Source organism: Ambystoma mexicanum, chromosome 11, assembly GCF_040938575.1.
Source record: "Ambystoma mexicanum isolate Mex_15411 chromosome 11, UKY_AmexF1_1, whole genome shotgun sequence".
Taxonomy (NCBI): Eukaryota; Metazoa; Chordata; class Amphibia; order Caudata; family Ambystomatidae; genus Ambystoma; species Ambystoma mexicanum.
Window position 1 is genome coordinate 819,364,036 of NC_090934.1, and position 24,512 is coordinate 819,388,547.

A 24,512-nucleotide genomic window follows, 5' to 3' on the forward strand; every position below is an offset into this window, starting at 1 on the left:
GCACTGCCTCCTGGAAACCCTTACACTTGGCTCTGTAACCTTACAGTCCGCCTCATTTTCTGCACTTATCAGACACTTATCAGACACCCCCTGTCTGTTGCTTTAATCCTAGCACTTGGCACTTGCTGGCTGCACGACCACTTTTTTTTGTCCTTTTTTTTATTCCTTTTCTCAGCACTTTCCACTTTTCCCCCTCCTCCCTGCACTTTCCCCCTTCCCTCTCCCCTGCCCTAGCACGTTCTCAATGTCACTGAGCCTAGTAAGATCATTGCTTTGTTCTCCCTTGTTCCCCTCCCTTGCCTCGTCGGGCTCTGAAAAATGAGCGTGATACAAATAACATATCAATAGCAATATCTTACGGGATACTTCCACATTGCGCCTTCCCTTGATTTCATAGTAACTGATCAATTCTGGGCAAACCTAGTCAATGCTGAATCCCTTGTGATAATTGCAGCTGCCTTTCACATTTGGGTTAAATCTCAAGAAAAAATAAAATAATTCTGGTGCGCCTATGCCCTGCTTTGCCTCAGAATAGTTAACATTTTGACCCAGCTTGACTCTAATGCCCATACATATATATTATAGGTGTATTGTATTTTATTTTTCCTAATATTTAAATGTTTTAAATGCTTACTTGTATTGATTGAATTTTAATTGAATCTTGTAATTAATTTTTATCAATTTGTGCTAAAAGGTTTGTTCTTAATTTTTAGCCAAATGCACAATAAAACATTTTTTTTAAAATGCATTCAATACCTTATTCAACAAAAAGGAGGTAAGTAGTTATGCAGTAGAACGGAACTAAGTCACAAGAAATATACCCTAACTTTAAAAGTCCAATCGCGATCAGTGGGACCTTGCGCCCAAAAGTCACAAAGCAGCTTCTTAGGAGAAGGGTCTAATGTAGGAAGAGTTCTCGTGTTGGTGAAATGTTCCAAAAGATATTCTGCAAAGTTATGGTCAAGTAAAATAATGCTCCTATTTTTCAGGTACAGATGCTCTTAGACGCGATGATCAAAAAGAGATGGAATGGAATAACCAAAGTTTAAGTAGGACAGGGGGAGACTAATGCTTTGCAATTACTTAACCCCCTAACTCCAATTTTCCCATCTGCTGGTTCCTGTGAGTGTTCTGGCAGAATTGTTCGGAAGAAAATCTCAACCACCTGACGGGGACTGCGCATGCGTTTACTGTGCACTGCAGCAATCAGGAAGCGGCGGCGGAGAGGGGCAGACTGTGAGGTAAGGGGTTTGGGGAGGGATGAGGGTGTGGGTACGTGTGTGAGTGGGGTTTATGACTGAGCAGCTAAATTGTAAGGAATGGGGGTAGATCAGGGGAATAGGAGTTTCTGGGTGGTTGGATTGTCCCTGCCCAATAGATGTTTGGAAATGGCAGGGGATAGGGGTGGGGGGGAGGGACTACAGGCATTACGGTGGTGTCCCCTGCATTAGGGAACTGTAGGTGAGGGGGATCCAAAATGGGGAAAATTATTCAATGCAGCTTCGACATCGGACGTGGGCAACCGGGTTTCGATGGAACCGGCTTGCAGGGAATCAACGTAGGAGCCCAGCGAGAGGTGCACAGGAGCTGCAGGTGCATGGATTATACCGGTCAGTTCTAGGAGCAAGGTGCAACCCTTTGCAAAGAGGAAATGCAGACAGCACCGATTCCAACCTCTTCATGACACTTCACAAGATGGAGGAAGGCAAATTCCAGCGACGCTCACCGAACCCAGACGACAAGCGTCCTTCCAGTTTCGGTTGAAGACCTTCTAGAGCAAGATTCCTTGAAGCTGGGAGGTTTAAGTGCAGCAGGAAGGCAATTTACAACACAAGCTGGCGATCACTGGAATTCTGGGGACGAGTGCGAAAGGCTGACTGTTCTGGCAAGGTAGCCCGCTGGTCAGTTCACTGGGTGGTCCATGGACACTTCCGAAGCTCAGGACAGCTGGATCCTCGAGAACGCTGTCTAGTCAAAGGATCGAAAAAAAAAAGTGTCGACAGGACAAAGGATCGACACCAAAGGGTCGACAGGACAAAGGATCACATTTTTTTTTAAATTATATTTTTTTTAGGTTTTCGAATAGGTAATAAAATGTTTTTTAGCAAAAAAAGGGGGATTAGGAGGGGGACCCTCCCGACAAAAAAAAAAAAACAAAAAAAAAAAAAAAATTCGATCCTTTGGTTTTCGGTCCTTTGGCCATTCGACCCTTTGGTTGGCGATCCTTTAACCTACAACCCTCGAGAACGCGTCGAGACTGGTTGTTCCCAGTCAGTAAACACATATGTCTACACTAGAGACGAAGCAAAAATTGTAAAAATGTAATTGCTGCAACCAGCTTGTCTTTATAAAAGTAACCAAAAATCTCGTAAAAGACTAGGGTGATGCAAAAGTATCCCCACGGCATGGTATTGTAAGATGCTGTGTGCACTGTTAAAACGTTACTAAAAAGGTAAAAAGACCAAAAGAGAAACTTAGTTTCCCATTACTGATAGTCTGAAGGACTGATCAGTTTCCCCATAACAAAGTGAGCAAAAGGCCATGGGAGTTTCACATCCCTGTAAAAAAGTCTGGACAGGTTCAAAAACAAAGGCTAAATGTTTGGGGGTCCATAGACTATGGAGGGAAAGTTGCGAAAAGATAAATCTTTCGCAACAGCGACCCGTGACCTTACACTCTTTAGGATAAAAAAAGGGAAACTGACAGGGGGACTTGAGCAGAAGCCTCTCGGACCACGAAAATAAATCAGAAAACCCAAACAAAGGTGGGGAAAAAAAAAAAAGGAGGTGTATGGGGTTCCATAAAACAAGACTACAGAACCCCAAAAATTGAATGCTGCCCTAGTATACAAGGTGCTTAGTAAATAAGTCAATTAGTATGGTTCTGCCACTCGAGAGTATCTAAATGCTTGGAATTTAGACCAAAAAAAAAATAGGGTGCCAGATTACCCATTTAAATCCGATGTCATCTGAGGAAAGGATCACAAAGAAGGCATATTCAAATGGCAATAACTAACAAGTTCACACAAGAATGGTAAGATTGAGCCAAGTGTTTTCGGAGCACAAAAGCTTCGAAAGATGCATTATAAATGTAGGGTAGTTTAGCTGAAGATGTACGTACTCTTTACCTGTGAAACTAACAATCCATACACTATGCCAGTGTTCAATGATACTGGAAAAACATACCAATCGTAGGAAAGGTGACACGACAAAGTTAATCTTCTGTACTCACTGTACGTGCTAGATCTCTGCATATCGTGCCATGCGACAAAAGCTGTAGCTTGATCTCAGAATCCCACTTTCGACACATTTGAATATATTCATGACTTCCCAGACAGTGTGCACTGTAAGAATATATGTACACATTTATCTTAAATCATATATGTATTCACACACACGTATATACATAAATGTCTGGTTATTAAAAACATAACATTTTTCCCAGATTTTACTTCAAACAAAAAATACAGCATCATAAGAAGAAAGCAGGAGTATCACACAAGTATAAGGAAAAGACAAGCCACTTCAAAGGTCCCAGTAGTGCTAGGAGTCTCAGGACAGAGGGAAACATTTCTAAACAAAAACAAAAACAAATCAAGATCTATCCCTTTTTGGTTGGTAGATTTGAAAGTGTGGAATACAGGAGGGATGTCTCCTGTCCCCTACAATGGTAGGAACTCGGGAGGATAACTAATACACATAGAGGGATGTTCCTACCAGTAGTTAGTTCAAAGATTATTTAGTAATTTTTTTATACAAAATCAATTTTTTTATTACAGCATCTTGTTCAAAGAACTTCAGATTAGGTGAATATTATTTGTCTTGATTCAATCAAGCATTTTAAGTAGTTTGAGCATTAGTCTCAATTCACAATGTGCATAATTTCTACACAATATTGCGGCATGATTCAACAAAGGCTTGCATACCAATAGTATAACAAACGTGTTAGAGTGATAGACTTGTGCGAGTAACAGTGTATACATTATTTAAATTAAAAAAAAAAAACACCACCACAAATAAAATGACAGTATCTATAAAGTTGCAACCAAAAAAAACGGGTGCAATCCACCCAGTAAACCTGGTGCTCACTTATTACTCCTTTCAAGAGCTAAATTTGTTCCTTTAGATTACTTTGATTTCCGAAGACTTTTCTTTTCATTTAGCAAGTGCTCAACAATGTTACTAAAAAATGATTACATTAACTCAACTGAGTTTTACGTAAAATAACTGTTTTAATCACACATCATTCATTTAGGCGATCACAAGACTTTTGTTTGCAAGTATCTGGGCTACTTGCCAATGCATTTCAGTGCCTAGCACCATCTTCAGGGCTACATTTGTCCATATTTCAATTTATAACAACATATTAGTAATTCATCATTCACCAATTGTAATTAACGTTGTATGCATTCAATAGTATTTCAAATAGGGCATATCCATACCATCATCAAGGAAGTACAATGATTCGTGTTCAAAAATACAGTAGAAAAGAAAGAAAGGAAAAAAGAAAATAGCAACATTGATGTCAGTTCATTCGTATATGAGAATCATTCCCGTGATTCCCCACATGTTGAAAGACCATAATTAAAAGGTTGTAGCATTTGTACCTCAGCCTTTCATGTTGATCGTCCTCCTCGCCTCTAACGTATCAAGTACGATGTAAATAACTGCTTGAAACAGTGATAATGGTATGTGTTACTAACCGCGAGCATGTGCGGGACTTCTTTCTACAAGAACTTAACTCAGCACAGTCCTCACCTGGAGCGTCGGTCCGTGTCGTTCCTCTCTGTCAGGCCGCTGCTTCCGAAGTGCATGCAACTTGCTGCTTTTGAAGGTTGCCATGGTGGACATGGTGTCGCCCTCTGGCCGGAAATGGCCGGGGAGGGCGCGCCTCGCATCCCGTCTCCCCATGGAAACGGGGAGGCGGTACGTGCGATCACCATGGCAAATGTAAAAAAAATCATTACTTACGCGTGTGTAGCTCGGACATCTTGTGTATTGTGCTGGTGGCAGGGCAAAGCTCTGCCCATTATCCGCCCGATCCACATGTCAATAGAAAGGCGATGTGTATGGGTTGATCAGATCGCCCCCCTCAGAACTGAAGTGGCTACCATATCAATGTGTATGTATTGAATAGGATGACCCCCCCCCCCCCCAAGGGAGCGGGTTCGAAGTTCCTGAGCCACAGAATGTATGCTGTGACCATTCTATATGCACGTGTGCACATACCCTCAGATGTATTTCTAACTGGCGGCTGTAAGCTAAATACATGCCAACATTCCTTGTCTAACTCTTAGGGAATACTGAGAAGAATATAATGTAATATAATGAAACAAGTGGAAATGTTCAACGTGTGATGGAGCCTTCGTCTCCACTTTAATTTTTGATGAAAGTATTAGATAGTAAGCATCTATACCCAACTGGATGTTCAAAATGAATATGCAAATTTAGGCAAATTACACTTGAATTTAAATTACTGTTTCAATACTATTCACAAAGTAAATATCATAAATCGAAGACTCGTCATAGAAAACAAACAGAATTAATCGTCATAAAAAACAAGCAAAATTGATCTCTTCATTTAACCCTCTCAGGTATAAAGTTCCTAATTTATTAATCCAGAAGGATTCCCTCTGGTCCAATCTATGTTGTATATTCATGTGTGGTTCTCTCTTCTTAACCACTTCTAGTATCTGGAATTTGATTTGAGCTAGATTGTGCTTCTTTGTGTCCCAGTGCCATGCCACTGCAAAATTCTTGTTGTGATTGAGTATACAGGAACGGTGTTCATTCCATCTTAGTTTTGCTGGACGTGTGGATTGTCCCACGTAGTACATCCCACATGGACATTTGATAGAGTAAATTATGTTCTTTGTTGCACATGTTTCAAATCCGAGAGTTTTATTTTCTCTCCACTATGTGGGTGACTGACAATGTTCCCCTTCTGCACATATCCACAATTACTACAACTCAGACAGGGAACTGTTCCAGTTTGTTTGGTGGCTTTTCCATCTTCAAATTCCTTGTTTTCACTCATTTCTCCTTGAGATTTTGACTTCTCTTGTAGTCAAAAGTCGGTAATTCTTTGAACAGTGGTTCCACTCTTTCATCTAGTGTTAGCACATTCCAGTTCTTTTTGATTATGCTCTTAATACGTTTACTTTGTTTTGAATATTTTGATACAAATACCATTGGTGGCTCTTTATCAACTTTTTGTTTGGGATGCAATAAATGTTTATGTGTTTGACTCTCCAACCTTGCTTCAGCTTCATCAATCTCAGTTTGCGTGTATCCACGATTTAGAAATGTTTCTCCCATAGATAATATGGCTTCTTCATAGTCTTTGGGGTCACTCACTATTCTTTTGACCCTCAGCATCTGGCTGTACGGTAAGTTCTTTATCAGACTTGGTTGGTGAAAACTGAGTTTATGTAAAATGTTGTTTCTGTCTGTAGGCTTTTGGTATATATTGGTCTGGTAGCCAGTAGTGCTGCTCTTGATGTCAACGTCCAGAAAATGTATTGACGCTTTGGAGAATTCAAACGTAAATTGTATTCGCTGATCAATACTGTTTAGAAATTGCAGAAATCTTTTTAGTTCTTCTGTGTCCTTCCAAATCCCGAAAATGTTATCAATATACCTAATCCACAGTCCAATTTTTTCTTTCCAACATTCGTTCTTCAAAACATGGTCAACCTCAAATTTATGCATTAATGTATTGGCATATGAAAGTGCCATAGTTGCACCCATTGATGTACCAGCTATTTGTAGGAAAAATGTATCTCCGTATTGAAAGTAAGAACTTATGAAATCCAGTAACACCTTTATGAACTCTTTTTGAGCAGGAATCTCATCTTCTTGTAATAATAGCCATTCCATTGCGGTTCTCCCTACATCGTGTGGGATAGATGTATAGAGGCTTTTTACATCGATAGTAAATAGGATGTTATTTGCTGCATATTCTGTTTCATTCGGATATTTCAAAAAGTGTGTTGTATCTTTCACATACGTGCTAGTCTTTTGTATAAGAGGCTGCATGAAATAGTCTATGTAGACTCCCAATGGTTGTAGTATGCTATTTGTGCCAGCAACTATGGGTCTGCCTGGTGGCTTAATCAAATCCTTATGTACTTTAGGTAAGGTGTAAAAATGCGGAATTTTGGGATAATTGTTTAAGAATGTTCTGTTATGATGGTATATCCAGCTTGGTTCTTCAGCTTTTGTTAATAATGCTTCAAGGTTATGTTTGATCTCATTAGTAGGATCAACCTCTAATTTTACGTAGGTGTCAGGATCACTGAGCTGTCTCTTGCACTCGGCATCGTAATCAGTTGTCTTTACTATCACCAGTGCCCCTCCTTTGTGTGCTGACCTGATTGTGAGTTGTTCGTCTCCATATAGTTTCTTTATGAGATCAAGCTCATGTGGTTTCATATTGCCGTCAGAAGTAACGAATTTAGCTCCTAAAAGGAGCAATAAGTGAGCACCATGTTTACTGGGTGGATTGCACCTGTTTTTTTCCGGTTACTGCATTATTAAATATAGCCCCAGTGTCATAGGGCTATTTTGATCTTGTGTGCTCCCAAAATATACATAATCATAACTATTTTTCAAAAAGAACCAAGTGGTGCCCACCTTTTCTCCATATAGTATCTATAAAGTCGCAACATTTATTTTGCGAGTAGTCACAGGTCGACGCAGGGTGGCTGCGTTTCGGTGTCAGTAAATTAACCACCTTCGTCAGGACAAGACTCCCTAGACAGATAGAGAGTAAATGATATGCACAAGTATACTAGACTAATATCTAGTGTGTGGGAATAGCACTGAATATAAAAAGACAAATGCATCCATCGTTAGGCCACTATTCTAAAACTCCCCAAAGCTTTTTCACATGCAAGGGATTGGTCTACAGTAGGCACAGTCCTCGGCATGGGATCTTTAAAAAATGTTTCCTTACTTGGCCATCTTCCGAAAAGATGAATACAACCCACATATAGAGCATATCAGGTCAAGGAGTCAGTCTCTGCATCCTAAATGGCACAATCTAGGAGTACAAAATCAAAGACAGGCCAGGGAAATGACATATCTCTGGTAGTGAGGGATGACGCATGTGAAATGTATCAGTTGTTTGGCAAAGCAGTGAGGAATAGTAGAGGAGTAAATCCCTCTCCAAATGGTGACCGAATCTGTAGTGGAATGAACACAGGGGCTAAGATCCTGAAAGCACGCGACTCATGCACGTTCTCTACATCTAACTGGCCCTGGTAAGCATTATAAGTCTATTCTTAGCTGACTACATTTTGCTCTCTTGTTTTTTTTTAATAGAATTGTATTCGTTTTGTAATCACAGTCAAACATCAAATAACATATGTCCGTCCAAGGGACAACCATCTATAACAAGAATACTATTGTTTTTCTGGGGTGTGAGTCCCCACCTATCCTCCTTCAACTCGTCTGTCCATCAATTAATATTTGTCCGGGCCAGGCCAGGCCCTGTTCCCAGAGTCTTTTACCCTTGCCCACCTCCCCCAAAGGCACTACAGAACTGTTGCCACTCCATCTCTACCGCAGCCCTCCCTCCATGGATTGCTGCCGTGATCCTTTCCATCAAATATATATCTCTAGCTGTACTAGCCCACTCCTTCAATGTAGGGAGGGCGGTTCTTTTCCAGTGTCTGGCTCGGTTCTCCCAGGCTGCCAAGAGGAGGAAATGTGCCAATGGGGGAGGGCATACCACCTGTCCTCCCTTTTTTCAAGACCAAAAAGTATCAACATTGGATCAGGCTCGAGTTCTCCCCTCCCCCGCATCCTTAATCCACCCCAGGACCTCTGTCCAGTAGATCTGCACTCTAGGACAGCACCACCACATATGCCAACAGTCTACAGTGTTGTCACATCCATGCCAACACTGGGGGTTCACGGTAGGGGAACATCCTGGATAGCCACATTGGGTCGTACTGCCATCTGTGCAATAATTTCACACCGTGAAGCTTATACTAGCAAGAGATTGATGGCTTGAAGGCTCTCCTGCACATCTCTTGCCAAAGGTTTCCTTCCAACTCCATACCCTGGTCCCTCTCCCATCCCTGGTGCAGCCCTTGTATTGCCCCCTCCTTTGATTCTAGCAAGGCACCATAGAGACGCGAAATGAGACCCTTCATCTTCTTATGTCCATCCAGGACCCCTTCCACTGGTGTGAGGTCCCTCTGAATCAACTCCCTCAACTCTCCACTGTAAAAATACCCTTCAACCTGAGGTAGAGGAGCACTGCGAATGTACCCTATCACCATAGCTTCCCTCCAACTCCTGAATACTCACACATTTCCGGTCCTTCCACAATTGCCCCACTCTGGAGAGCCTGCCCTGCAACCAAGCCTGGTAGCTTGAGACCTCTGGTATAGCGTCCCGCACCGGGGAGCCCATATATGGCTCATAGGAGAGGGCTATGTGGTGATCCAACCCAATTTTCCTCCCATGCGCCACAAGAAAGGGGTGTTCACTAATTCTCCTCTGGAGTCTCCCCTTAGGGACCCAGAGCCATTCCCCCACCGCTGGGAGCATATGCTGGTTCTCCAAGTATACTCATTGTCTCTGTGGATCCTCCCTCAGATATGGGACCAGTGCCCGAAGCCGTTTTGCCCTGCAGTACATCATTAAATCTGGAAGCCCCAAAACCCCCCTGATCCTTTGATAGGATCAGCGTCTCATATCCCAACCTGGTTTTCTGATTCTGCCAGAGAAACTGCACGATCTGTGACTTAGCTTCTCTCAGGTGCGCCTCCGGGGCCCGGACTGGCACCATCTGAAAGAGATATATTACTCTTGTGAGGAGGTTCATTTTTATTGCATTGAGCCTCCGCATCCACGACAGCTGTACCCTACTCCAGGTCACCATTTCCGCAAACAGTTTGTCGAAGAGAGGAGGGTAGTTAGCTCTACCCAAGTCCGCTCCTGGTCTGACTATGTTGATTCCCAGGTATCTAATAAAGTCACACTGTATCTGCAGTCCCAGGGGCCTGTGTCTCTCGATCTGCCTTGAATCCTCCCCGGCAATCGGAAAGATCACCGACTTGTCCTTGTTAACTTTAAATCCTGAGAACTGCCCGTATTCCTCAATTATCGCCATTGCTGCGGGGACAGAACTGATGGGATCCACCAGGTGCAATAGCACGTCTTCTGCGTAGAGTCCCAATTTAAACTCCCTTGCGCCCAGTCTAATGCCCTCCACCTCTGGGTCCTTCCTTAGCCGCTCTGCCAACACTTCCATTGTTAGTGCAAATAGGAGGGGCAAAAGAGGACAGCCCTGCCTCGTCCCCCTCTACAATCTGAGCACCCTTGACAACCTCCAGTTTACCATCACCCTTGCCTCCGGGGCTACATAGAGCACCCATATCCCTCATGATCCGTTCTCCTAATCCAAATTTCTGTAGGACACCCTTTAGAAACCTCCAGTCCACCCGATCAAAAGCCTTCTCGGCATCGAGGGAAACCAGGATCGGGTTCCCCCTCCCTCTTTACTGCAGCCTCCATCAGGTTCAGAATCTTTTGCAAGGTATCTGCCCCCCTGCCTACCCTGACTGAATCCCACCTGATCCAAGTGGACCAACTTGGGCAAGAGATCCTCCATACGTGCGGCTAGTATTCTGGTGAAGATCTTCGCATCAATGTTAAGTAATAAAATGGGATGGTAGGATTTACATCACTCCGGGTTCCTGCCCTCTTTTGGTATTACCGTAATTAGAGCCTTCTCAAATGATGGGGGGACCCTCCCCGTGTCCAGGATGTGGTTAAATAACTTTGCCAAATGTTGCACTAAAGACCACGCAAAGCTCTTGTAAAACCGCGCTGTGTACCCATCTTCTCCGGGAGCCTTACCCAACTTCAACCCCGCTATCGCCCTCAGGACTTCCTCCTGCGTAATCCGCCACTGCATTCTCACCTTCTCACTACCATGGAGACTCGGCAGGGACACCTCTCCCAAGTATCTGTGCAGTTCTGCGTCAGTTGCTTCCCCGTCTTGCCCGTAAAGCCGTTCATAAAAGGTGGCAAATTCCTGGGCCACGTCTCCAGCAAGGGAGCGCCGCTGCCCATTTGGACCCCAGACTCCAGATCCCCACCTCTCTGCCCGTTGGCCCCTCAGCCTGGCCACCAGCAGAGCATCGGCCTTGTTCACCTTCTCATAGTACCTGTAACGCTTACCTGGTATGCACGGGGACGTCACTCAGCCTGTTCTGACCTCTTACGACCTCGAACCCTTCCATGGAGGCTATTTGACTGGAGACTGGGCCTGAAACACAGGATTGGTAGAGTTTAACTCCCTATTGTCTGTGTGCTTGAACCCCTTCTTCCCCGGGGTCCCAACCCTTCCCCTTTGATCCACAGCTCACCTTGTTTTCTTGGATAGTGTGCTCTCTGTCCTGCCTTCAGCGCAGGGGCGCGTTGATTGATCTGGGCTCGTTGCTGCCTAGTTACTTCACTGGCAAGAGTCCGACAGGTAAGTATAATGAGTCTTTTGAACAGTTCTCTAACTTTGTTCCTTTCCTTCCTTAGATGATGCCCGGCGTCCGGGGATGGCGGCGTGCTGCTGAGATGAGTAGCGCTGAAGGTGAATGAGAGCGCGATGCACGATGCACCCCTTTCGTATTTGCATTGAACTGAGTTCTTTTTCTGTGTCTTTTAGGTGCTGCAACGTTTTCAGCGTGGATGCCGGTTATGAAGAACGAATGCGGTGGGTAAGCGCAGTATGCGGCGCCTCTAGATGTTTCCACGCTAAGCTGGAGTGTCTTTTCCCTCTTGCAGATGGATGAGAAGTTCCGGAGACAGAGTTCCCACAGAGCGGCTGGGATTCAGGTAAGCATTTGAAGCTCGTACAGTATTTAAAAATAAGCAAAGATTTACAGAATGCTTACTAATGCCTTTTTTCTGTTCTTTTCCCTTTTCCTGAGGAAGTGGCGTGCCGGGATGGGAATGACACCGCCGAAGATGCCCGCAGAACAGAAAGAGCGATGACTGATGGGCAGAAGCGCCGCAAGGTAAGGCTGCTCCAAAAGTGTTGTTGTTCTTGCAGGAGCTGAGCGCAGAAGAAAGATGCAGGCCTACTGGAGACCGATCCGAAAAACGGTGAGTGTCACGCTGCAGGTGCAGAAAACGCAAAGCATGTTTCTCAGCCTGGGTGTGGCTTAAATAGTCTCTGGGTATCCCAGGTGCCTCTGGACTGAACCACACCCAAAAGACTAGACTGCACATGCAGTTCTGGGATCCAAAATATGTGGGGGCATCCATCTTGACCCCAACAATGCACTACAAGTCCAATGCCCAATGTTATCCTATGGGAGTGAGTGAGTCTGGTGCCACAAGCGCCAAGTCTGACTCCTAGTGGGTCTTTGGAGGGATGGAGAGGCCCTTGAGGGCCATGTAGGCGATTGTGGCCTGGCTCCAGCCTGACATCTTGGAGGGCTGGGGACATGAGGGGCAGGAATCATGACAGTACCTCTACTTCAGGAATTGCAAGCCAGCGATCACCTTTCCCACCTCCAGGTCCCTCAACTCCTGCCTCTTTCCCTCGCTAGCTCCCGGTCCACCCCTACATCCTCCTCCATTCCCTTTACCCTCCAGCCTCTCCAGTTGTCAGATCTCGCTCTCGTTACTCCACCCGTAGGGTTCAGATTCTCTTTTTGGCCGCGCTTTCCCAAATGATGAGGCCCCTCCATGTCACCTTAGCCGCGTCCCAGATCATGCCCAGTTCAATCTCCCCCATATCATTGAGAGTAAAGAACTCTTTAATTACCACCTGTATCGCCTTCATGAAGACCAGATGTTTCAACAGGTTATCATTACAGTGCCATAAGGATTCACAGAGTCTCAATCCTGCCAGTACAATTCCCATGACCACCATGTTGTGGTCTGTCCAACTGACTGGTGAATGCTCGCTAGAAGTGACTACTGACATGTCTCTGTTCAAGAAACCAATAATCAACCCGAGTACGAGACCCATGGACTGGGGAGAAGGTACAGCCCCTCTCCACACATCCACCAGCTCCTGGTCCCTCATCTACCCCAGGAGTCCCCGATCATGTCGCCTCGCATCAGCCCCCACCATTTCCTGCCCTGCACTATGGTCTATAACCCGGTCCGCCCACATGTTGTAGTCTCCCCCCAATAGTAGTAGGCCCTCTGCCCGATTAAGTAGATCTCCCAGGGCTTCCTGTAGAAACTGCATCTGTCCCTTGTTGGGGCCATACACCACTGCAATAGTTAGCTGTACACCCTCCAGAGACCCGGTGACCACCAGAGCTCTCGCGTTCCCCCCTCTTCCAAACCAGTGGATCAACCAACCGCATTCTCCGATTGAGCAAAATGCCCACCCCCCCCCCTCTTGGTAGGTCCGGAGGCCCAGAAAGCCTGCCCAACCTGTGCCCCAGGGATACGTCTCTCTTCCCCCTGAAGCAACCGTTTCTCCTGCACCAGCAGCACATCACGATCTTTATTTCGGAACTCCCTCCCCAGCAATGAGCGCTTGGTGCGAGATTTCAAGCCCTTGACATTCAAAGTTCCCAATTTAAGAGCGCTCACATGGCCCTCGCCCTCAACTTGCGCCATTCAGATGCGCACGACTCTGACCTCACCATTCCATCAATCGCAATGCAGTGTTTGCCAAGGTTGTCTTCACCTTAGCCCCCCTCCTTAACTCTCCCCACCTCACCTCCCAACAGTGTTTAATGTACCCTCTGAGACTCCCACCATGTGATGGGCCATCAGGGATGAGTGCTTGCCCAGCGCGTCGTTCCAGTTACCACCACATCTCCCCCCCTTGACATATCACTCAAATAGCTTAGCAGTCTCGTCTATCTTGTATGTACCCTCTCTTCCCCCCCCTCAAGAGTCCCCAGAGTTCTTCTGTGGAGGGGTGTTGAGATTTTAAAATTTCCTGCCAGCCAGCATTTTCTTCTTTATATTCTGCGGTCCCTCCGGTCTAAGCTGCTCGTCGGTGCGACCACTGACCCCTCCTGACCTTCTGCAGGGTCTTTTCCCTTGAGGACTTGGGGAACCCGGTGCTCCTGTCTGCTGGTTACTCGGTAGTCTGCTTCACCTTTCTCAAATAACAGCGGCATATGGAAAAGACCAACAATACAGTATGCCCCTTTGGGTCAACCATTCTGTGAGAGGGCGGTAATCTCTGCAACGAGTTAAGGCGAGTTCCAACAAGTCCTGGAACACCCCGATTGTGGCCCCTTCATATTGTAAACTCCCCAACCTCTTGGCTTTCTCCAGGACCTCCATCTTCTCCCTATATCTCAGGAAACGGACCACTATTAATCTTGGGACCTTCGCTCTTCCGCTGCCGCCTCCGTGTGCCCTTTCCTTCCCACCCCCTCCAAAGCGACAAGTTGGTTGATCAGTCCTTGCACCTTCCTCGCAACCTCCACCGGGGACTCTTTCTGTTCTCGGAACCCCAAAATGCATAGGTTATTCTGGCGCTCTCTATTTTCCAGATTGTCCAGCTTCAAGATCGTTTCCTCCTCTCGCATTTCCCAGTCCGGTAGGCAAGCCTCATATTTCATGTCCAGGAGGGCTACCTGCTGATGGTTATTTTCCATTCACTCCATTTTATCTTCCAGCTTGTCCACGCGGCCCTTTAGGTCGCATTTCGAGGCTTGAATGTCTGTCCATAACACCTCGATTTCTTGGAGTATGTCCTTGAGATCATCTCTTGTTAGGGCCAGCGCCGGTGTGCCTCCCCCTGTCCCCATCACAGCCTAGGTTGGGTGGCGCCCCCCCTCGACGTCAGCATGGCCTCTCCGGAAGCATTGAAGCGCCTGCACTCCTGCCTGCACCCCACTTCTATGTCACAGCAGTCCCCGATCCTCCTCCAGCTTGGCCCCAGGCAACATGCCTCGAAGTTCAGTGTGTCAACTGGTCACCACTGGGTCCTCCTTGACTTTGCCCTAAGCCCTCGGTGGGTCTGTCTATTCTCTGGGATTCAACGTGGCCTTCGGACCCCTATTACACTGACTATGTCTGCATTGTCCTGGGCATTACCGGAGGGTGGGGGGGTGGGGTTCTGAGCTCCTGCTTGCCTCACTTTCCTTGGTAATTGTCTCCTAGTCCCTGGAGCATTAGCCCCCTGGGCTCCTTGAATCCTCTTCTCGGGCCAAATCTCGGGCCGTCTCCTCTTGTCCCCATTCCACAGTCCAATGGGGCTCCAGAGGCCCCGGGGGTTCCTGGCGTGGTCAACATGTGTCCTTGATTGGGAACACGACCCAGTGTCCCCTCTGTGTGTGTTATCCTCCCTCTCACACTCTGCACTGCTGTTCCCTCGTTGCTTTGGGTCTCCTTTTTCTCCCCTCCTCTCCTGCTGTTATTCCTTCATATTGTTCGGTATTTGTTATTTTGGTTTTTTTTTCTTCTCTTTTCCCCCTTTTTCTTTCTTTACTGTTGGGGGGGGGGGTTGGTTTGAATTTTCACCACTACGGGCCAGAGTCCCGGTTTACAGTCCTTCCGTCTGCTCCTGGGCCCCATGCTGCCATACTACTGCTGTGCTACCAGGTGCGGGAGGGCGGGCTGCCACGCCACGACTTCCCTCTCGCTCCGCGTGAAGCTGAAGGGAAAGCTATGGCTCCGCACGCAGGCAAGTGTCTCCCAGCACCTCCTCTGCCCTCCCTCTCACCAGTTGCCTGCAATCTGGTCCGCTTCCCGCTCGGCCATCTCCTTCTTCGTTGCGGGGGTGACTGGGTCCACAATGTGGCTCACCGCTGCCGCTCCTCCTCACCTCGCGGATTCCTCTTCCTCCCTCGCACCAGCTCCACCACTACGTGGCCTGAGCACCTCGGAGCAGGGGCTCCACGAGCCGCAGACTTTGGTCCTCCTCCTCTCTCACCTGCTTTCCTTTCACCTCGGGGGAAGTGCAGGACGTCTGCTCGGGCGCACGTCGAGTCCGGCCCTCTCTACACTCCGGGGCTGCGCATGCCACCTAGGGTGTGGGTGTCTCGACTCCCAGCCCCGTCCAGGACCCCAGAGGGGCTCAGAAATCACAAGCTGCGGCTAATTCTGCCGTGGGGGGAGCCCAGAAAGCTCCAGTGTCACGGGGCTCGAGCAGAGCAGTAGCTTCACACGGCCATCATGGTCCGCGCTCCATGGTGGTCTCCATTTTGCTTTCTTTTGAAACAGAGATGCTATTATTTACTACCCTTTAACTTTTAGCCCCTGTGTTCATTCCACTACAGACTTGGTCAACATTTGAAGAGGGATTTACTCCTCTACTATTCCTGACTACTTTGCCAACCAACTTATCCATTTCCCATGCAGCATCCCTTACTACCAGAGGTATGTCATTTCCCTGGCCTGTCTTTGATTTTTTACTCATAGATTGTGCCGTTTAGGATGCAGGGACTGACTCCTTGATCTTTCATGCTCTATATTTGGGTTGTATTCGTCTTTGTAGAAGATGGCCAAGTAAGGAACACATTTTTAAAGATCCAATGCAGAGGACTGTGCCTACTGTAGACCATTCCCCTTGCATGGGAAAAAGCTTTGGTGAGTTTTAGAATAGTGGCCTTACTATGGATGCATCAGTCTTTTTATAGTAGGTGCTATTGTCGCACACTAGATATTAGTCTAGTATGCTTATGTATATATTTTGCTCTCTATCTGTCCACCAGGGAGTCTTGTCCTGACAAAGGCGATTCATTTACTGACACCGAAATGCAGCCACCCTGCGTCGACCCTGGACTACTCGCAAAATAAATGTGACTTTTTAGATACTCTGTCACTTTATTAGTGTTGTTGTGTTTAAAATAAATAAATAATGTATTTACTATGTTACTCGCACTAGCATATCACTAACACGTTTGCAATACTATTGGTATGGAAGCCTTTGTTGAATCATGCTGCAATATTGTGTAGAAATGATAAACATTGTGAATTGAGACTAATGCTCAAACTAATTAAAATGCTTGATTAAATCAGGACAAACGCTATTCACCTAATCTCAAAATCTTTGAAAGTGTGACATCAATCTCCCCACACCTAAATCTGGCTGATGTTATATAGCTGATTGAGTTTGGTATCTTTGTGGACCCCAATCTCAGGTTAAAATAAGTTCTATTTAACACACAAAAGGCCCTCCCCATGGGCCATACTCGTGTCAGAACTGTATCTAAATGGCTCCAACAATAAAAGTGTTTGCTCATAAAGTTAGTAAGGGGCCAGGGATAACCCAACCTGTCGTTTGCAGTATCTAAGGTACTGTCTCAGTTTTCACCTGCTTGCCTCCGGTTGATGGTGGGTGTCGCACATGGCTTCAATAATACCCCATCTCCCAAAGCAAATTAAGGGGTTTTTGTTAACTTTTGTGAAAGGGGCTCCAAGGGCTGTTCCTCTCTCTCTCGTTTAAAACAAGCAAGACTCTCTTTAACCCAAGGCGTCCCTAATCTCAAGGTTATTATCTATTGCTTGTTTACCCCAACTCTAGCTTTGACTGGCTATTGATGAGGGGCGAAAGGAAATCACCTTATCTATCAAAACTCCCTCTGTGACTTCCAAGGTGGGCCCACACTACCATTATGTTGTTTCTATAGGGTTGTGCCTTCGAGACAATCACGCCCTAATCTGACTCCTTCGATTCACGCCATGATGTTCATCTCGCCCTCTCTCACCATTATGCTACCCTTCTTCCAACTCTACCCACCTTCTCTCCTAGTTCCTCCCCTTCTGTCTCTGTACACTCTTACTTCCACCCTCCAATGCTACTCATTCCTACACTCTTGCCTGCTACTTCCCTCCGCTTCACTACTAGTCTCCCCTTTCCGCTTCACTACTCTCCCCTCTATGCCCTATTACCACTCCCCACCCCACTATTAGCCTCCCCTCTCTGTCCCACTACTACTCTCCCAGCTCAACTTCACAACTACTCTCGCTTAGCAACTACGGCTCTTTTCTCCACTACTCTTTCCTCTATTACTACCCTTCCATCTCCACTCCACCTCACCCCACTAATACTCTGCTCACTCAGTCCCACTACTACTCTCTCCTCTCTGCCCCACTACTACTCTCCTCTGCCCAACTACTACTTTATCCTCTCCATCCCACTACTCCTCTCCACTAATACTCTCCATTCCCCTCACTTGTCCACTACCACTCACTCCTTTCCACTACCCTCTCCACATCAATACCCACTCCCAACAATACTACTAATCGCCCTTCTGTGCCCCACTACTCTCCCTTCTCTACTACTACTGCCTCTTCTCCACTTTACTACTACACTCCCTACTCCACTCCCTTCTACTCTGTCACCTTCGGTTTACTCTGTCATCTTCCACTCACCCTCTATGCGTTATCCAACACCTTCACAGCCACCTTGTACATACCCTCACCCAAACAAGTAGCACTTGCTCTTATCAACCAATACCTCGCCTTCTTTGCTAAACGTCTCGACAATCTAATCCACCATACTCCCACCTGTGGATCTCTTTGTCTGCCACCTCCCACTCCTAAAATCTCACCTAAATAACCCAAACCTTCCTGCTTTCCTGTCCTTAGCTTTTTCCTTCCTCTCCTTCTATCAATAGGCTAGTTCTCCTGGCCAATTTTGTCAGTCTTCCCTGCTGGATTTCCCAAATCAACCTGGGGATGGATCTTGAGAGGCCAACCTATCACAGTCAACAGGGAGACACTGAGAATAGCCAAACCAAATCAAGGTAACATAGCACAGCAGCAGGCTTAATCTCAGAAGAGTAGTCTAGGGCTACAATGAGTCCACAGAGAACAACACTAATAATTGCAGTTAGACAGGGTACAAAAATATACAATCATTTATCAGAACTTTAAAATACACGCTAAGCAGATACATCTTTTAGAGAAATACCGTCACACATTTACAATAAAACATATCTATACATTCACCCTTTGATGCAATAACCAGTGTAACAGGTAATTACTCAGATACATGAAATTCAGTAAAGTCAATTTTAGAATAAACACTAAGATGGTTCGGGGCCTAGTGCCCTAAAGTCATCAATTCCAAATTCATACTTTTCAGGTAGGTTTCCTGAGAGATTAGACAAGGACAGTGGTTATGATAATCAAGTCAAAAAAGTATGTAAAGTTCAGGCAAATAAACTCACTCAATCCCAGTCACTAGGATAGGGCTTCTTTAGAACCTATGTAAACCTGTGGAAAACAGGGGGGTGAGGTTACAGGAATGTTAACTTAATCCCCTGGTTCTGATTACTCCAGAGACCGCTCCTGAGGTTCTGCAATCTGTTGGGTACAGTCTTCTGTGCTTGGTCCAGTCTAGTAAGGCCCAAGGGTTGCAGGCCCAGAAGTCACATTTGAACACAGGATTTAGTTTTGGTCGATGGCTGTGTTTAGGAATCAGCTCCAGACATCTTCCAGCTGAACAACCAAATGCAGAAAAGAAAACTTCTGCAGAACAGGCTCTCTCAGGACATCTTCAGGATGCAAATAAGATGGATTGTAACTGTAGTCACCACGATCAGGCGATGACAGGTGATCTTCCAGGGGCGAACAAAGGAGCAGGTCCCGAGTGGCTTCGATTGATGCAACAAGGCTGAACATGCAGGAGCAGGGTCTTGTTGTACACATTGAAGATCCTCCAAGTTCCAAGGATGCATTCAGAACGGCGAAAGCTGCAGCGAGGTAGCCCAGGAGAGAGCTGGCCAGTCCACTGGTTGGTCCAGGGAAGCGTCCAAAGTCTCAGAAGGCACAGATCCTTGAGCAGCCGATCGAGATCGATTGTTCCCACCAGTCCAGGGTTTGAAGCACCGGAGATGGTCTTCCTGAGATTAGACCGGGGAGCAGGGCTTCACAGGAGTACTTCACTTTAATTGGTGATGGTCAGCTGCAGGGGTCGTCCTCAGGTCGTCACCTGGCTGCTCGTCTTCATAGAGGACTTATCTCCAATGATGATCTGAAGAATGACTGCAGGAGTACTCCTTTTATCCAAGATGTAGGCTGTAAAGCTTACACAGGTGCACCACCAGTAAGGATCTGTATTATTCAAACTGGTAGTCGCTATCCAATCACGGATAGCCACTTGCCACAACATCTGCACAGCAACAAGCATCAGGCACCACCGTGTGGACTGGTACCAGACAGTCCCAGCCCCCACATCTGGGCTCACACCCAAGCCACCTCATTGCCCAGGAAGGTAGCAGCTTTCCCTGGGAAAGGTCTTCCCATATATGGCAATTCCAGACCTTAAAGGGCAGGAAGAAGGCCAAAAGACTAGCAAAAACCGTGTAGCATGGCCATCCTGTGCGGTTAGCCACGTTTAGTAGCCCTTTGAGGTAAATGCAAAAGTGCACATGAAAAAAGTCGAACGTGCAGTGGAAAAATATCCGCTGCCACCAGCTCATCCTAGGCACATTGTAAATGTAACCAAAAAGCCACTAAAAAAGAAGTTCTAAGGATACACATTATCCTAACCACACTTCACTTTAAGGTGGTGTGTGCAATTGTAACACTACAAGAAATTCACTAAGAGAGACATTGAGCCACATTATGACACTGACTGTAATACAGGCACGGCTGCCGCCGGAGTCGTTTTTTTCTGGCGCCCTGCAATGGGCAATTCCCGGGGTATTACAACCCCAGCGGACCCGGTAATTGCCCATTCCAGGGTGCCGGAAAATATTGTTCCCCATTCCCATTTGAGCTCCATCGTGAATGGTCCTGATGCATGTGGCATGCTGTGCTCGCAGGTGCCGCTCTGCCCGCCAGGACCGACCTGGCGGGCAGAAAGGCAGCCGCGAGCACATCTCATAGTTTGCCGGTCTGGGAGCTATGGTACCGGCAAGCTTACCGGTACCGTAGTTCCCGGACTGGCAAACTTGTAATGAGGCCCAAAGTCTCTTAGTACTGACAAGACTTAATACTGATTCGTTTCCCCATTAGCAAGAGCAAAAAGACAAGGCAGAAGACACTTGCCTCCAAAAAAGTCAGCTAAACAAAGCAAAAAGAAAGGGTGTCCCATAGACATCTCTGGGAGGAAAGCAGCAAAAAGAAAATCTTTCCCAACACATACCAAGGTGGTGTTGCAATTGCCAGAATACATAAAGAAGGGGCTAAGTCGGGGGGTGTGGCCGGGAGCCGACCGTACGGCATGGCTCCTTAAGTGCTCCTGGACAGCCCCGTCGTCGTAGCGAATTTTCCGCGGACTGAAGCTGCCGCCCTTCGGCTCGGCCGTACCATGAATGCCTACTGCTTCTGATGAGCAGGGTTAGAAGCAGCCCTGAAGCCGGGAGAGCCTTGCGCTCTCCCAACAGACCAGCATGAAGAAGGCCAAAATGGCAGGCGGGCACCCGTAGTGATCACAGCCGCAGTGGGGGAGGGGCAAACCTCCATTAACGGCAGCCAGCAACACCAGCCATCCACGGGCCTCTGATCTGACCCCCACTGAGCAGCGCCGGCGGGCGAACCCCGTGCGGGGCCCTGGAGGTGAGCCCTGTAAACCGCAGCAGCCAGAGATCTTACACCAGCACATCCAAGGGACCAGCGGGCGGAAACCTGCCTGCACCGTACGGCCGTACGGCTCTGCTGAGGGAGAATCTGAGAGTTGGCAGCCACCCCATATATCCGAGGCCGAAAGCGGGCGCAGCGCCCCTTGCCCAGAGGCATCGCTGCAGCACACCGAAGGACTCCACACCGGCCCCTCTTGTTGTCACCCAGCCGGTCCCGGAGAAAGCGCCCGAGCACACAACACAGCCTGCCCCAAGGGTCCCTAAGCAGTTAAGTGGAGGCCGGGACCCGCCAGGAGAGCTCCCGACACCCACGGTGTCCCCCGCCCGTGAAGCAGGAGGCGCCGGGTCCCGCTCCGGTTCCCCCCACCTTTACCCAGCCAGGCATGGCTGTAGCGCCCCAGCGCACACCATACGCCGCACTGGGGGACGCCTACTCCAGGGGCCGAGCCCAGGATCCAGCAGGAGGACTCCCTAACATCCACGGCAGCCCCCCTGAGAGACGCAGGGCCCGCTTCGGCACCTCCCTCTATCACCCAGCTGAACTCGACTGCACTGGCAGAGAGCACTCCACACACCGCGCCAGGGGACTCGTCACAAAGTCGGTGCCCAGAGCTCATCAAGAGAGCTCCCATCATCTGCACCGTTCCCCTCTTGCGACCCATGAGTCGGCTACTTCGGATCAGGCAGGCGGCATCTCTTAAAGGCTGGTCCACATCAGGGAGAACAGCATGCAGGGCAATCCACATCTGCAAGCAAGTCGGGCAACCGCCGCAGCCCCTCAGATTTGCAGGCAACAACAACTACGCACCTGGCCCCACCTTGGAAATCCCTTTGGCCACGCACACCCCTGGACGGGCCAACAGTCCAGCCCACAAGTAAAACAAAGATCCATTTACATCTAAAGTGGCCCACATTCGAAACCCTTTCTACACACCAGTCTGCAGCACTGGTCATGAACCACTGAGAGCGGGGCCGGAAGTCTCCACCTGGCGCAGCCTCGGTCCAGCCACAGAGATTAGCAGCCCAGGATCTGCCTAGCAGCGCGGCGGAGAACAGCAGGACACTGGGAGTCTCCCCAAAACGGAATATACTCATTCCCGGCGCACGCAGCAGTCCGCACATCGAACCAGACAGCACAGCAACACAGAGGGGCACGCCAACCTCCCCCAGCGCAGGGCACATCCAGCAGAGCTCTGCCCCCTTCCCCGTGGGAGCCCTCCGAAGCTGCAGGCAGGTGGAGTAGCAGAAGCAGTTCCTTCCACATTCCCCATCCGGCAGAACCATGTCAAAGAGCAGAAAAGCAGCGAAACAAGCAGACATCACAACAATAATGACTAGCACATGCCAGAAAAGAGCAGGCAAGTCCGACCCAACCACAAGCGCTGTACCTGGGGGCGCCCTCGCACTGGAGCAATCGCAGGCTGACCACTTTGCCACTAAAACAGACCTAAAAGATCTTCTGCTGGCCCTTACCAAAGAGATCCAAAAGGGCACAGAGGAAATCACCAAAAAGATCGCCTCTCTGGACAGAAGAGTGGAGGAAGTGGAAAAACGCACCGAGGAAGTGGAGAACGGCCTGTGTGACAACACAATCGAGCTAGAGTGTGGCTTAAACAGAATAGCGGCCTTGGAAGCCAGAAGCGACGCACTTGAAATCAAACAGGAGGACGGTGAAAATCGATCCCGTCGCAACAACATCCGCATCCGCTGAATGCCTACCACAATTACTAACGCAGAACTTGAGGGCTTCACCAAAGACCTGTTCAGGTTCATAATAACACTACCGGACAGCGCCCCGCTAGAAATCGATAGAGCCCACCATACGACACCAAGACAAACATCTTCCCCTCCGGATGTTCTTGCCCGAATCCACTTTTTCATGAGGAGATAATGAGAGAGGCCAGGTCCTCGAAGCAAATCATCTTCAGAGGCGCCAACATTGCGCTATATCAAGACCTTGTAAGCATAACCCCTCCAGAAACGGAAAGCTCTCCGCAGCCTAACGGAATGGCTGCAAGAAGAACAAGTTACTTCTTACCTTGTAACGTTCTTTCGACGGGATGTTCCTCCGACGTATTCCTCATCTTAGATATATCCTTCCAGCTCTGCTCGCCTCGGAAAATTTTTTCTCCAGAGGGCGCTGGGCGTCGACGTCCCTCGAGTCGATGACCCTCGACAGCCGCCGTATCGACGCTCGACGTCATCCTGCCTATAAAGGCCGCGCGCAGCGTCCGTTGCTCAGTTCCGTTTTGTAGCCCACAGTATTACTGTTTGGACTAGACTAATCACCCTGAAGGAGCGTAAGCTGCAACAACAAGGGAAGTAAAACTGCGGGGATGGATGGGAGGGTCGATGAGGAATACGTCGGAGGAACATCCCGTCGAAAGAACGTTACAAGGTAAGAAGTAACTTGTTCTTCGAAGGGATTGTGTCCTCCGACGTATTCCTCATCTTAGATAGGCTCCCATAGCAGTATTCTATATTCGGAGGAGGGAGTACTGACTTCACGCTGTCTTCTATTGATGAATAGAATGCAGTACAGCCCTTCCAAACCTAGTCTCTTGACTAGAGGAGGAATCCAGATTGTAAAAACGTGTAAAGGTATGGACAGACGGCCATGTAGCGGCCGCACATATGTCTTTAATCGGCACGCCTCTTTTGAGGGCCGATGAAGCTGCAATACCTCTGGTCGAATGAGCCCTAAGGTTTTGAGGGGGATCTTTCCCTGCCAGTTTATAACATTCCAGAATGGCTAGAATGATCCATCTGGAAATGGTCTGCTTAGTTATTGGTAACCCCAGCTTGTGACCTGCGTAGCCTACAAACAGCTGGTCTGCCTGTCTTATCCTGGCTAGTCTATTAATGTAAAAACTTAAAACCCTCCTAGGGTCTAGTCTGTGTAACCTCTCTTCCTCTTTCCCCGGGTGAGGAGGAGGATAGAAAGATGGTAGGATAATCTTCTGAGAGATATGGAATTCAGAGACTACTTTTGGGAGGAAATTAGGCTTCACTTGCAGGACAACTTTGTCTTTGT

The 24,512-nt window shown here is 47.7% G+C and overlaps 1 protein-coding gene across 1 annotated transcript in view; it reads right to left on the reverse strand.

The window, feature by feature from the left end:
• The window catches only part of PIK3C2A (phosphatidylinositol-4-phosphate 3-kinase catalytic subunit type 2 alpha), a 2,027,647-nt gene that overhangs the window by 1,663,956 nt on the left and 339,179 nt on the right, over positions 1–24,512 (reverse strand). Inside the window, exon 6 of the mRNA XM_069623772.1 lies at positions 3,232–3,343. Within this exon, the coding sequence (XP_069479873.1) occupies positions 3,232–3,343 (112 nt within the window). The remainder of the gene's footprint in view (positions 1–3,231; positions 3,344–24,512) is intronic.